This window comes from Leptinotarsa decemlineata, unplaced genomic scaffold (genome assembly GCF_025532065.1).
Source record: "Leptinotarsa decemlineata unplaced genomic scaffold, Ldec_3_MD MMD2_P_RNA_scaffold_4, whole genome shotgun sequence".
Lineage (NCBI taxonomy): Eukaryota > Metazoa > Arthropoda > Insecta > Coleoptera > Chrysomelidae > Leptinotarsa > Leptinotarsa decemlineata.
The window spans coordinates 1,545,174-1,558,809 of NW_027412531.1; the positions used below are offsets into that span (position 1 = coordinate 1,545,174).

Here is a 13,636-nt window from a genome sequence, read left to right on the forward strand (position 1 = left end):
AGCATACTATATAGCTTGTTGAAATGATATTGTTGGGTTCACTGATTGCTACAAAAAGACACATTGTAAATATATTCAGATAGGCAATATTTGAAACTAATTTTATATAGCTGAAAATTGTTCTGTATATAGCTGTAACATTAAACATACATAAGGACATATTGTAAATGATAGAAAGGCCAATTGTAAAATTAATTTAGGGTGGTACACTTGTATGGGTGGTATTACTGATTACCTACCTGTATGATGTACCTGATTAGTATAAGTAGCTTTAGTTTTGAGTAGTTATTAGTTTTATCTTCCTCTTGAAGATGATCACTTGGTGATCGAAACACGTGTCGAGGTGTAAAAATAACGATTTGGTGTTGGGAAAAAACTCCAGTAATATTCATTACTACACCAAAGGTTCCAAACAGTATATCACAAGTATATCTTATTCTCGATGAAAGTTTCGATATTGACAATTATGAAAAGCAACTAGTTGGGTTTAAGAATATTGCTCCTTTTCCGAAGTTGAGAATGAAGTTGTACAAATGTCACGATCTAATTGGAAAATGATTTTTTTTCGATAAATTCAACCCAATAGGCGTTTGAAAATAGAAAAAAAAGTTGGTTCGTAATGTTCACTCCCAGCAATGGCGACATGATAACTGATCAGTTCTAGCAAGTTTATAAATATTATGTTATTCAATACACTTAAGAATCATTGATGAGCTTCAATGCGAAGCAAGAAGTTTACAGTCTCCATTCTCGAAAGTACTAGGCCCGCCCGCTGCCTCATATAAAAGCGCGCGCGCCATCCAACCGGTAATGTTATTCGACGATATTACGAAAACAAGTGAATTTAGTTAGCGACTAGCTGGGTAAAGTGCTGTACGTGCGGTGATGAATACTGTGTAGCTATTTATCTATCTATTCAAAACTCAGGAATATCTCCACAGGATAATGATGATGTTGAAAGGACTGGGAAAAAACCGGTCATTGGTCATCTGAACAAATATCGAATTCAAAAAACCAATACAGTATGTTGAAGAATCATTTCTATGGTATTATAACACCATCATAGCAGAAGAACTAATATTTTTGAAGAATCAATAGTTCAAGTTAGAATAGTTAGGGTTCCTAACTATTTTGATAATCTCATAATGAAGCTCATCCACAAACCTTCCAGTATCAATACCCCCTTTTCCAACTGAGGCTGATCTGTGTCGTGTAAAACAACTTGAATATTAAAAGAAGTAACTGCACTATTTTTCCAAATATGTTTTTCTTGTGAATGTTATTACATTTTTACTAATGTTAGAAAACATTTTTCGTCATAGCCCAATAACTGGCAGAGTTTGAACGAAAAAAATGCATTGAACAAGTACAAAAGAAAACGACTTCAAGAACCCTAAATTGATTTTTCTTAGATTTAATGTTTTGTTATTCACCTCCTTCATTTACTCGACTCACTCATTTCCTCATAAACTGAGGCACACCTTTTACATTTTCACGTTTGATATTGAACACATTTCGTTCAGGAAAATATAAATAATACTGTAATTATTTCATGAAACGTCGTAGGTGTCGATGAAACCATTGAAGATAATTAAGTAGATTAGTAATTCAATGAACCATCCATGTATTGAATCACACGATGAATCATAAGAAGTAGATAATCCAATTTGTTCACTGACATTGCATTAGCCTACATCAATAATGTATACAGGATGTTTATTGAACATACTGCAAAACATTAAGTGACTATTCTTTGGACTATTCTAAGAATATTTTGTCTTTTGATGATTTCTGACAGAGCGCTTTGTTTTGAAGATACGGGGCTGAAAAAATTTCAACAGTAACAATTTTGGTAATTTGAAATTATCAACGTAGCCGAAATGAAAGTATAGTGTAGTACACTGGACCTACCAAGTTATATAAAAATCTAACAACTCCGTTGGTATCTCTCAACAACATTCCGATTACTACAAACGGCTGCAGACATTCAATTTGCTGGGTATAAGAGGTGTATGAGGTGTGAAGAGGACCGACACTGAAAATATCTGTATACCGTAAACCCACTTACATGGGCTAATATCTGAACCACGAATCCATCCACCATCAATCGACTGAAAAAGGAAACATCAAGACTCTATCAGACCGTGCTTTTGGGCTCTGCAATACGAAGAAAGGTCTCGAGAAGGAACTAGACATCATCAAAAATGATCTTCAACGCAATGGCTACTCCAAAGCGATGGTGAAACAGACTTTGACTAAAAGACAGCAAGAAAGGAAAGCCACAACCATTGCTTGGCACTTACCTACATCAGAGGATCATCGGAAAGTATACGAAGAATTGGGTCCAAGTAAAACATCCGGAAACATTATCCGTAGCAGCCTCATAAAAACCAGGCCACCAGTCGCGGACTGCGATTTCAAGAATTGCATTCATCGGATACCCTGCGAGTACGGAAAATCCTATTTCGGTGAAAGTTCGCATTGTTGAGTACAAAAAACACAAACAGCGAGGAAAAACCAGCAAATCCGGAGTAGCAGAGCATGTGTGGACCCATCAACAAAACATCGAGTGATCCTAAGCTGATATAATACACAGGGAGAAACATTGATTTCGCAAGAAATTCAAAAAAGCCGCATACATGTTGTCCAACAACGTATTCAGCCAAGCCAGCGTATAGATACCAACATATGGAAACCCATAATCAAGCGAAAAATGGCCAACTCCCGCCAAATCATCATCTCTCGCTCATCAAAAGGGCTCCATGAAGTTTAAAATTCATAAGCCAATTATATACAGGGTGTCCCTGGACTTCCTCTTTTCCTCTCGGGATTGTATAGATGGGGTCAAAATATCACCAGTACTTCATATAACTTTTTTTCCTAAAAGTCTTCGTAACCAAGTTACGGGCCCTCGAAGTTACAAAATGAAAAATGTTTTTCTTTGATAACTTTTCAAGTGAGTATTCAAAATCATCCAAATTTTGGTAATTGACTAAACAAATGAATTCCGTCGATGAGCTTTCATGCAGGAGTCAGTTGTTTTGCTACAAAGTCAGGAACGGACTACCCCCGATGGTCCACACCCCAAAACTTTGAAATGACAGATATTTTTCAATATTTTTCAACAAAATAAGGTTACTTGGACAATTTTATGAATAAAAGTACTCGTGTGGAAAGTCGATCGGAGCAACGAGTCTTGATAAAAATGTAGTTCTACTCGACGACATCAAACCCGCTCGTCCACCATTATTTGAAATGAATAATTATCAAAGCAGAAATAATAATGATAACGTTAATTCAACAACATTTATAACAGGAATAATACAAAGTATGCTAAAATGAAGTCGTAAACAAAAAGTACAGTACCTATATGGAAGTTTAAGTCACAATTGTGATAGCAGATATTTTTTCAAAAGAAATATCAAGTTCTGTAGATTCGTGGTGTTTTTAAACTAACAAGCTACTCTACTATGAAATATCGAATTCATTTCATATTTTGTATGTACATAATACGTGTGGAATAATCACGTTTCGTGTTGATCAGTTATCTGAATCTCATGAAACTCAACATTCGAATGTTTCAAATTCTTCTTCACAGCTAAACTGTTGAGGAGTTTCACTGATAATTATAATTTTATGGGAGAAATTCTTTAACACGAATCTAAATTTAGCTGAAAAAACGCACATCGGAAAAAATATTTACTATACTAATAAAAAGCAAACGAATGAACTACAAAAACGGCTGCACATGATCAGGTGAAAAATATCCAGGGAATAATTATGTTCCATTTCTTTCACAGATGTTGACAAAAAAACCTTTTAGAAAGTTTTGATAAAATATGAGAAACTGGAATGCGATTTTGTTTTGTTGAGTGGTGCGTTGTCATATGACTATCATTGTATTGTCAATATTCTATAGGACATTTTGAATTTTTTTGATATGGCCGAACAGTTTACATCCAATGAATATGCAGATATGCATGTATTTTATGGACGAGCATTTTGTAATGCTGCAGAAGCTCGTCGTCTGTATTCCGAGCATTTTCCCAATCGAACGGTACCGTCAAGAGAAACATTCGAGCGTGTCGATCGCAGCTTGAGGGAGACAGGTATGTAATAATTGATAATAATTAATTTGAGCATGTTGTTTTATTTCGATATTATTGTAGGTACAGTTTTGCCAAAACGAGGTGGTGAGGACTGTACGTACCGTTGTATTGGAGGAAAATATTTTGGAAGCCGTCGCTGATGATCCTTCAATGAGCATCAGAAATCTATCAGACAGTTCCATACATCCAAGTCCACTATTCATAGAATAATTAGGGAACAACTGCTCCACCCATTTCACATCCAGAAGGTACATGCCATGACACCTCAAGATTTTCCAGCACGACTGGAATATGCCAATTGGTTCATGGATAGGCAAAGAGAGGATATGACTTTTATTAATCGAGTTTTATTCACTGATGAAGCAGGTTTCAGTAGAGATGGAGTTATCAACTCTCATAATCTCCATATATGGGCCGAAGAAAATCCCCATGGGATATTGCAAACCAAACACCAACGGAAATTCAACGTGAATGTTTGGGCTGGTATCGTAGGAAACCATCTTATAGGACCATTCGTTCTACAGGACCGATTGAATGGAGAACGTTATTTGGAGTTCATTCAGAACGATTTGAATGAACTTTTGGAACATGTTCCATTGCAAACCCGAAGAGATATGTGGTTTATGCATGATGGCGCTCCTCCTCATTTTAGTTTGATTGTGCGTGACCATCTGAACCATATTTTCCACAATAGATGGATTGGTAGAGGTGGGCCATATTCATGACCATCGCGGTCTCCGGATTTAAATTCATTGGATTTCTTTCTGTGGGGGCATCTGAAAAGCCTTGTTTACGCTACACCTATTCACACAAGAGATGCATTGTTGAATAGAATAACATTACATTGTGAAGCCATACGAAACGACCCTGGAATGCTATTTCAAGTACAGAGAGGGTGTCTTCGCAGACTAAGAAAATGTATAGAGAGAGAAGGTGGTCATATCGAGCAGTTTCTGTAGTGGATTTTTCATTTCTGTTTGCTCTTGAGGCTCTTGAGTTTCGTTAGTTAAACGTGTTTGCATTATAAAAATTCGTTATGAACATTTTACCTATCATTTCCATTTTCCTTAAAAACTAATATTTTCGAATAATGGTAGACATCTCAGGATAAATGTTGTTGAATTAACGTTATCATTATTATTTCTGCTTTGATAATTATTCATTTCAAATAATGGTGGACGAGCGGGTTTGATGTCGTCGAGTGAAACTACATTTTTATCAAGACTCGTTGCTCCGATCGACTTTCCACACGAGTACTTTTATTCATAAAATTGTCCAAGTAACCTTAATTTGTTGAAAAATATTGAAAAATATCTGTCATTTTAAAGTTTTGGGGTGTGGACCATCGGGGGTAGTCCGTTCCTGACTTTGTAGCAAAACAACTGACTCCTGCATGAAAGCTCATCGAAGGAATTCATTTGTTCAGTCAATTATCAAAATTTGGATGATTTTGAATATTCACTTGAAAAGTTATCAAAGAAAAACATTTTTCATTTTGTAACTTCGAGGGCCCGTTACTTGGTAACGAAGGATTTTAGGAAAAAAAATTATATGAAGTACTGGTGATATTTTGACCCCATCTATACATTTTCGAGAGGAAAAGAGGAAGTCCAGGGACACCCTGTATACCTTTTATCCCATTATTTATGCTAACGAAGATTAGGAAAAAATGTGTCAATCAACAATTGAATAACTTTTTGAAAAATGGTAATAAAACTTTTTTTTCAACCGGACTCAATTCATTCAAGTATTGAAAAGTCAATAGATTTTTTTTTAAATCACATTTTATGTTATGAAAAAATTATTTCTTTTGATAAACTCTCTTCAGCGGCAGCGCGCGCATGTCGTAACAGCCGCGCGGAACCCTATTTTCAATGTCAAATTAAAATTATAAATAATTGAGATAGAGTTTCGGGAGTTAGGACTTTTTAATCAGAAACTTCCTCCTCTTCAACGAGCTCTTTTCAAAATTGCTTGAATAATAATATTTTTTCAGTTATTAACGAAAAACTAAATACCATTTTTTTCTAGAGGTGATTCCAAATCGAATGAGCTATCGCTCATATTTATTAGGACCTTCATCTCTATTTTTCATGTTTTTGAACTCATTGATGAGACTGTAGAAAATCCGCTAATGAGGACCAGACAAAAACGGCCTTCGTCGACTTCATCAAATTCGGAGCATACTATTTTCATGCTGACGGAATCATTCTATTCGTGTTACATTGACAGAAGTGCCCTGATTCGAATAACGTATATTTCGATTTTGAATGATTTTAAATGAGTATTTACCGAGATATCACAGTTTAAAGTAGACTCATAACGGACAAATAACCTAATACGATTTCTAATTTTTGTTTTTCAGAGTATCTATAGGTATTCGAGTACTTCATGTATAACTTATTATGTTCTTACCTACATATTGAAACATATTATTTTTTGGAGCGTTTACTCAATAACTTCACTACTATGTATTTGAGTTCAATGAAAATTTTCATGAAATAGAAGATTATTTACACTTTTTCGACGGAAAAATTCAACATTTCGTTAATTACAATGTTAGTTGTCGAAACATAATATCTATGACTGATTCTGATGATGAAATATTATGAAGACCAATATTCAGTTGTGATATCACACAGAAATGAAACTTTGAGTGCAAATTTTGTAAAATGAAAAGAAGCAGTTCTGATAGATCCAAAATAAAACTCAATCGAACTTCTGCAATGAAACTAGCAATTTTCCATATTTTCCATTGGAAATAATCTAGCTTATCAGTAAAAATTCAATTGCTGAGTTAACATTCACAAAAGCCTTTCAAATTTTCATAATTTTCATATTCTCAAACAACATTTGTTGTGCATTAACCAGAAAGTAACGAAAATATAATGTGAAAATTGAAAAAATGAAATCAAGATGTCTGCAACGTTTGAAAATATGAATTGTCTTTGCTTCTTCGTTGTCATAATGTATAGGATAACTCATTTTAATACTCACCACGGCGCAGTAGGAAACACTGCTCCTATAAAAACATTTCGACGTCCTCGCACCACTGATGAACTCCAGTGACTACGAAGGGAGGAAACCCGCTATCGAAACGGAGTGATGCGCATATTTCTCTACACCGGAAAAAAGGACATGACAAGGGTAGTTTTATAAGCTTAAGGTGAACGGTGACCATTGTAACACATCATCATCGCTTGAAGGATTGAAAATATTAGGAATAATAATCGCACTGCTACAAAACGATAAATTCTTCAGTAATTAATCGAAAATATAAAAAAAGCGAATGTATTTATATATATATATATATATATATATATATATATATATATATATATATATATATATATATATATATATTTGGGAAGCTAACATCTGCCACCGCAGTTGTCGATTAATTAGTGAAACCACCAACACTGACATAGAAAATATATATATATATATATATATATATATATATATATATATATATATATATATATATATATATATATATAGCTCTGACCGGAAACAAGCAAATAAGAGTGGAAAATTCAAATATGAAGATTCTCACATCAAAATGCATCGGAATACGAAAAACTGATAACCGATATAGGTTAGAAAGAAATCTCAGATAAAATTAAATTAACATCTGTGATGAAAAAACGAAAAAGACATGATAAACTAATTGTTATTATTTAGGAATGATGTAAAATTCAAAATTCATTATTGTGAATCACTTCCTTAGAAACTGACATCAAGTGATGCTTTTGGAAAATATTTATATTTACATAAAAGTGAGGTTAACTATTTTTGTACGGAACTACAAAATGAAAATGTATCTGAATTTGAGAGTGGAATGTTTTCCAGAACTTGCCCATTGTCCGTTTTGGCTCAAAAAGTCTGCACATTTATACATATTCGAATATCAGTACCATAATGAAAGTTAATTTACAAAATTATATGTGAAAGGGTCACGATATAAAATTTCAGTTACATGGTACTTTTGAGAGAACATGTCCATCTCCTCAGCTACACGGTATTTCTTACCTGTTCACAGGTGAATAGGATTTCTTACCTAGAACATGTCTATCTCCTCAGGTACTTGGTATTTCTTACCTGTTCACAGGTAAATAGGATTTCTCACCTATAAAAGGTTATTCCAAACACAAGAAAGTCATTTATTGTCATACATTGGTGCTTAGTGGAACGACAACATATAGAAACCATTTTACCTAATTTGTGTTCGGGGAATAAAATATCGTTCATTCTCTATTCTAATCGTTTCTCGTTTGTGGTGTCGAGTTTTGACTGTTTCGTATATTTTGAACTTGAAAAGAAGGTAAGCATGTGAAGCTTTCTACTAAATGAATAATTTCATTATCATCAATTCAAATCGATTCATTACGTTAAGTATTGAGTAAGTTTGATGTAAACAGAAGATATTCTTAAAGAGATCGAAGCCATTCATTTTCGGCAGCCAAGAAATATTCAAGTTTTTTTTTCACTTTGTACTCATATATTTTTCTTTCATTTCAGGTCTTAAACAATGGCAGATGCAGGTGTTCTTTTGGACTACGAAGATGAAGTGAATACCGAACAGACTACCGCCGAGCCCACAGCTAATTATGTACAGAAGGAAGGGACCAAAGGCACTTATGTATCCATACACAGTTCAGGCTTTAGAGATTTTTTATTGAAATCGGAAATTCTAAGAGCTGTTGTTGACTGCGGTTTTGAACACCCTTCAGAAGTTCAGCACGAATGTATTCCTCAAGCAGTCATCGGTATGGACATTTTATGTCAAGCCAAATCGGGTATGGGCAAAACGGCAGTGTTTATTCTGGCAACACTGCAACAACTGGAACCAGCAGAAAATGTTGTTAACGTTTTGGTTATGTGCCACACTCGCGAACTGGCCTTCCAAATCGGCAATGAGTACAAGAGGTTCAGTAAATACATGCCTGGTGTCGAGGTGGGCGTCTTTTTCGGCGGTATGCCTGTTGCCAACGACGAAGGAATATTGAAAAACAAATGTCCGCACATTGTTGTAGGAACGCCTGGACGTATTTTGGCGCTTGTTAAGTCAGGAAAGCTAGTCCTCAAGCACCTGAAACATTTCATCCTTGACGAGTGCGATAAAATGTTGGAGCTAATGGATATGAGGCGAGACGTCCAGGAGATATACAGAAACACCCCACACACCAAGCAAGTCATGATGTTCAGTGCCACGCTCGGCAGAGGCATTAGGCAGGTGTGCAAGAAATTCATGCAAGACCCACTGGAGGTGTATGTAGACGATGAAGCCAAACTGTCGTTGCATGGATTGCAACAGCATTACGTTGAACTCAAAGAAAATGAGAAGAATAGAAAATTATTTGAGTTGCTCGATGTTCTCGAGTTCAATCAGGTGGTCATTTTTGTGAAATCAGCTAAAAGGTGTGTGGCTCTAGAACAGTTGCTGACTGAAGAGAATTTCCCAGCCATCGGAATTCACAGAGGAATGAGCCAGAAAGAGAGGCTGTCTCGATATGAGCAGTTCAAAGATTTCCGGAAGAGAATATTGGTGGCTACGGATCTCTTTGGGCGTGGCATGGACATTGAAAGGGTCAACATTGTCTTCAACTACGATATGCCAGAAAACTCCGATACCTACTTACACAGAGTGGCCAGGGCAGGCAGGTTTGGTACAAAGGGTTTGGCCATCACTTTCGTTTCCGAAGAGGGGGATGTCAAGATTTTGAACGGAGTCCAAGGGAGATTTGCCGTTGATGTCACGAAGTTACCTGATGAAATTGATCTCAGCTCCTACATTGAGGGGCGATAATCCTGTGAATGAAGACTCCTGAAGCTGATCTGGTGTTTGCTATGTACTTTTTAATTTATATTTTATATGTTATTTTTGAATGTAGACCAGTAGAGGAAATATATGTATATTCATTGTGTATATTTAATGTGTATATGTATTGTATATTCATTTGAGTACAACATTCACTATTCAACATTCTTATCTGTAACATACAATGGTAACAAAGCACGGGACTAGTTTCCTATATTCTAAAAAAACTAAACCATGGATCACAACAGGGCTCATTAAAAATATTGGGAACGTTTAAAAAGAAAATTAATAAAAAATTCTTCAATTGACAATAATACAGAGTACTCAGAATATCATTTCACCGCTGACTTCCATCATTAATCTATCCTTATCCTTATCTCTCGAATATTAATAGAAATACTAAATGAGGCAGGCTTTCGCGGCCCAGCATTGAACATTTCAGAAAACTATTTGAAACATAGATATCAGAGAGTAAAAATTGATCACATTTGCAGCACACCACTTGAAATAACAACAGGTGTACCGCGAGGAACAGTTCTAGGCCCAATTATTTTCCTTGTTTATATCAACTCGATAGCAAAAATCTAGGATTTCCACTGACATCTTGTTTCATGTGCTGATAATACGGTAATTTTGTTTACTGATAATAACTGGGAAAATCTATTCAATAAAGCTGAAAAGGATCTCATAAAAACTTCACAATGAATAAATTATAGCAAATTGTCTCTGAATACGTCTAAAAGTAAATTTATAACATTTTCTACTAATGTCGACACTCAACCACACAGAAATCATATTATGCTTCATAAAAAAAACATGCACTCAACCAAATTGCAACTGTCCATCTAATGAAAAAACCAGAGGAATGAAATATCTCGGCGTAATTGTCGATCAACACCTTAAATAGAACGCGCATACCAAATATGTAAACAATAAAGCTAGGCAGATAATTCGAAAACTTTACATATTTAGGTACATTTTAGACAATCGTAAACTTAAACTTATATATACATATTTAATCGAACTATTATTTAGATACTGTACAGTAATATGGGGAGGATCATATAATAATGCATTAAAAAATTTGAAAACTACTCAGAAGTGTATACTAAAAATAGGTTTCAGTAAAAACAAACGTTTCTCCACTAATAAGCTTTACGGAGATCTAGATATCTTTGATATTGATAAACTACATATGCACCAATGCTTGCTATATATGCATAAAAATACAAAACCCAATACAAATATGAAATACAAAATCCCAATAAAACTATTCCAATCCGATTTATTACGAAACTATCAATTGATATACCATTATTTAGAAAAAGTCACTCCCAAAATAGCCTTTTTTACATAGGTCCGAAACTATATAACACACTACCACTTCAATTAAAAAAAATATATAAACTCAGTTGCTTCAAACACCAAATAAAACAAATGAATAATGAAAATAAAATATACCTATAAATGAAAATAAAATGAAAAAAAATGCATGATTAAAAAAATATTAATAAATGAAAATAAAATAAAATGAACGAATAAATAAAAAAAATATTGAAATATAAATGAATGAACGAAAAAAAATGAAAAAGCGCTCCTCAAGTTTACTCATTTCTACTCAATTTTTTTATACAATGTTTTGAAAAAAAAAACACTATCCTCTATGCACAATCAATTTTCACCTCTCCAAACATTAAAACAAAAAAAAAAGTATTTTTCCTCGTACAGAAATATCCACTAAGCATTTATGCTTAGGTAATTTCTGTACAGGATTATATTATATATTATATTATTATATTATCTGTAACAACAATACCAATTGTAAAAATGACAATTATGGAATGGATGAATAAAGTTTTGAATTTGAATTTTGAACATGGAGTTTTGTAAAAAACTCACAGGTGAGAACCTGTTAATCAACTGGAGGACCTCTCTCTGTTCTACAAAACTGGTTACTAGTCAGATATACATTTCAGTGTGTTCTTTGTTCACTGTTAGCGAATACTTTACGGTATGTTGTGCCCCTAGTTATTTGCTATACGTCAAACATTTCAGAATAAATACTTTGTAAGGGGTTAGGGGGTTGTTATTCAACTTTTTTTTTCACGTTCACACCATTGTAATTTGATTTTTCAAAATACTTGTTACTGCAAGAAACTACATACCTACAGTGCGTCTCAGTTATAACATATCCTGTATTCACCCTATACCAAACTGACTATTCTATCTGAACTTTTCGTACCACTTTCATTTGAAACTACCATTACTGCAGTTCCGTCATATGGGAACATTTTCAAAGGAATAAAATAAACTGAGTTTATTGTATATAAAGCTAGGAAGTTTTGTTTTCCATCTTTTATGATAATCTCCTACCATGCAGTAACGGCTTCATCCATCAATTCAAATTTGGATTCGATTCGACTCATTTGGAATTTCTTACAATTTTCCTGGCTATGCCCTCATTTTGAACACGATTTCAATGGGACGTTTTCTTGTTTGGGAATAAGTGAGTACTCTTTTCTTTGATATTGGTAGGCGGAATAGCCAGTACATGCAAATATACTATTGACAATAATATTGTCAGATCCGCCTTGTTCTGCTAATAGTGATTGCCGATCAGGTTCTGAGGCATTATTGTTGATCTGAGAGACCTGAGAGAAATATCTGAGTATATATATATATATATATATATATATATATATATATATATCCGAGGGTAAGTAATAAGATATATACCTACGTTCATTAATAACAACTACATAAACTTCAAACTGTGATTAATCGCGTTGTCATCCTAATGAATTCTAAAGTGAAGACCTACACAAATCTGTTTGTTCGTTAAGGGTTCTATATTTTGAGTTTTTAATTGATTTATTGATTTCCATGGCTTTCAACAAATTCATTTTCTTTCCTTTACTACATGTATGTAAGATTTCGAGGTTTTCCTTACTTATTTTGTGATTTGTTTCTTTCTTATGAAAGATGTTATTATGTTGAGTTTGGAAAAGTAATTTTGAATATTTACTGAAAGTTCACGGTTTTAAATTCAGTAGACCTAGCTAATAAGTTGTCTAATATGAATATCAAAAATAATATAAAACTAATATCTTCTGACGTAAAAAACATGTTTCCTAGCGTTCCAACAAATGAATGCCTCCCTCTAGTAAAAGACATACTAGAAAAATGATATTTCTTAAATGAACTGAATTGAATTTAATTCTGTGAAACAACGATAAAAATGAAAACAACAATAAAAATTAATTGGCGCTCCGGAGCGACTTCATTGATTCCAGTAGCGCATTTGCTTTTTCAGCTGCAGGAAAACCCGGAAAAACTTGCAGCACCACATCATCTGAAGATAAATGTAATGCTAACCCGTATATAACTTACGAATTCTGCAATCTCTTGAATACATGTCTGACACAAATGCTGTACTGGGACCAATGCTGTTTAACAGTTATTTAAATGATTCATTTGAAGTCAACACCAAAGGAGAAATAATCTCGTATGCAGATGATACAGCAATGTTTTACTCAGCCCAAGAATGGAACACTTTATCGAAAGAATACATTCACAGATTGTACGATCCCATTCGACTCTTTCAGTCCAACCTCACATAAATTAGCAGCTTTCACAGATAACCGATATAGGTTATAAATAAAGGTAAGATGAAAAAAATTGATATCTGTGATAAAAAATTGAAAAA

General features: G+C 34.1%; 2 protein-coding genes across 5 annotated transcripts in view; one reads left to right on the forward strand and one right to left on the reverse strand.

The window, feature by feature from the left end:
• LOC111515799 (glutamate receptor ionotropic, kainate 2) overlaps positions 1-7,247 on the reverse strand; it is a 76,506-nt gene extending 69,259 nt beyond the window's left edge. For 2 of the 4 annotated variants that reach the window (XM_074186650.1, XM_074186647.1), the window contains exon 1: positions 7,107-7,245. The gene's annotated coding sequence lies outside the window, so the exon portion shown is untranslated. Of the gene's footprint in view, positions 1-7,106 lie in introns of all 4 variants that reach the window. The other 2 variants (XR_012468432.1, XM_074186648.1) reach the window with 2 other exon arrangements.
• Positions 7,248-8,594: 1,347 nt separating this feature from the next.
• On the forward strand, positions 8,595-10,007 carry LOC111515798 (ATP-dependent RNA helicase WM6-like). Its single transcript, XM_023172000.2, has one exon. The coding sequence runs from the start codon at positions 8,641-8,643 to the stop codon at positions 9,916-9,918; it is 1,278 nt and encodes a 425-aa protein (XP_023027768.2). The 5' UTR covers positions 8,595-8,640; the 3' UTR covers positions 9,919-10,007.
• The last annotated feature ends 3,629 nt before the right edge of the window (positions 10,008-13,636 follow it).

Excerpts from the sequence above, each read along its gene's own strand:
- LOC111515798 (XM_023172000.2), top strand. The coding sequence starts at position 8,641 with ATGGCAGATGCAGGTGTTCTTTTGGACTACGAAGATGAAGTGAATACC.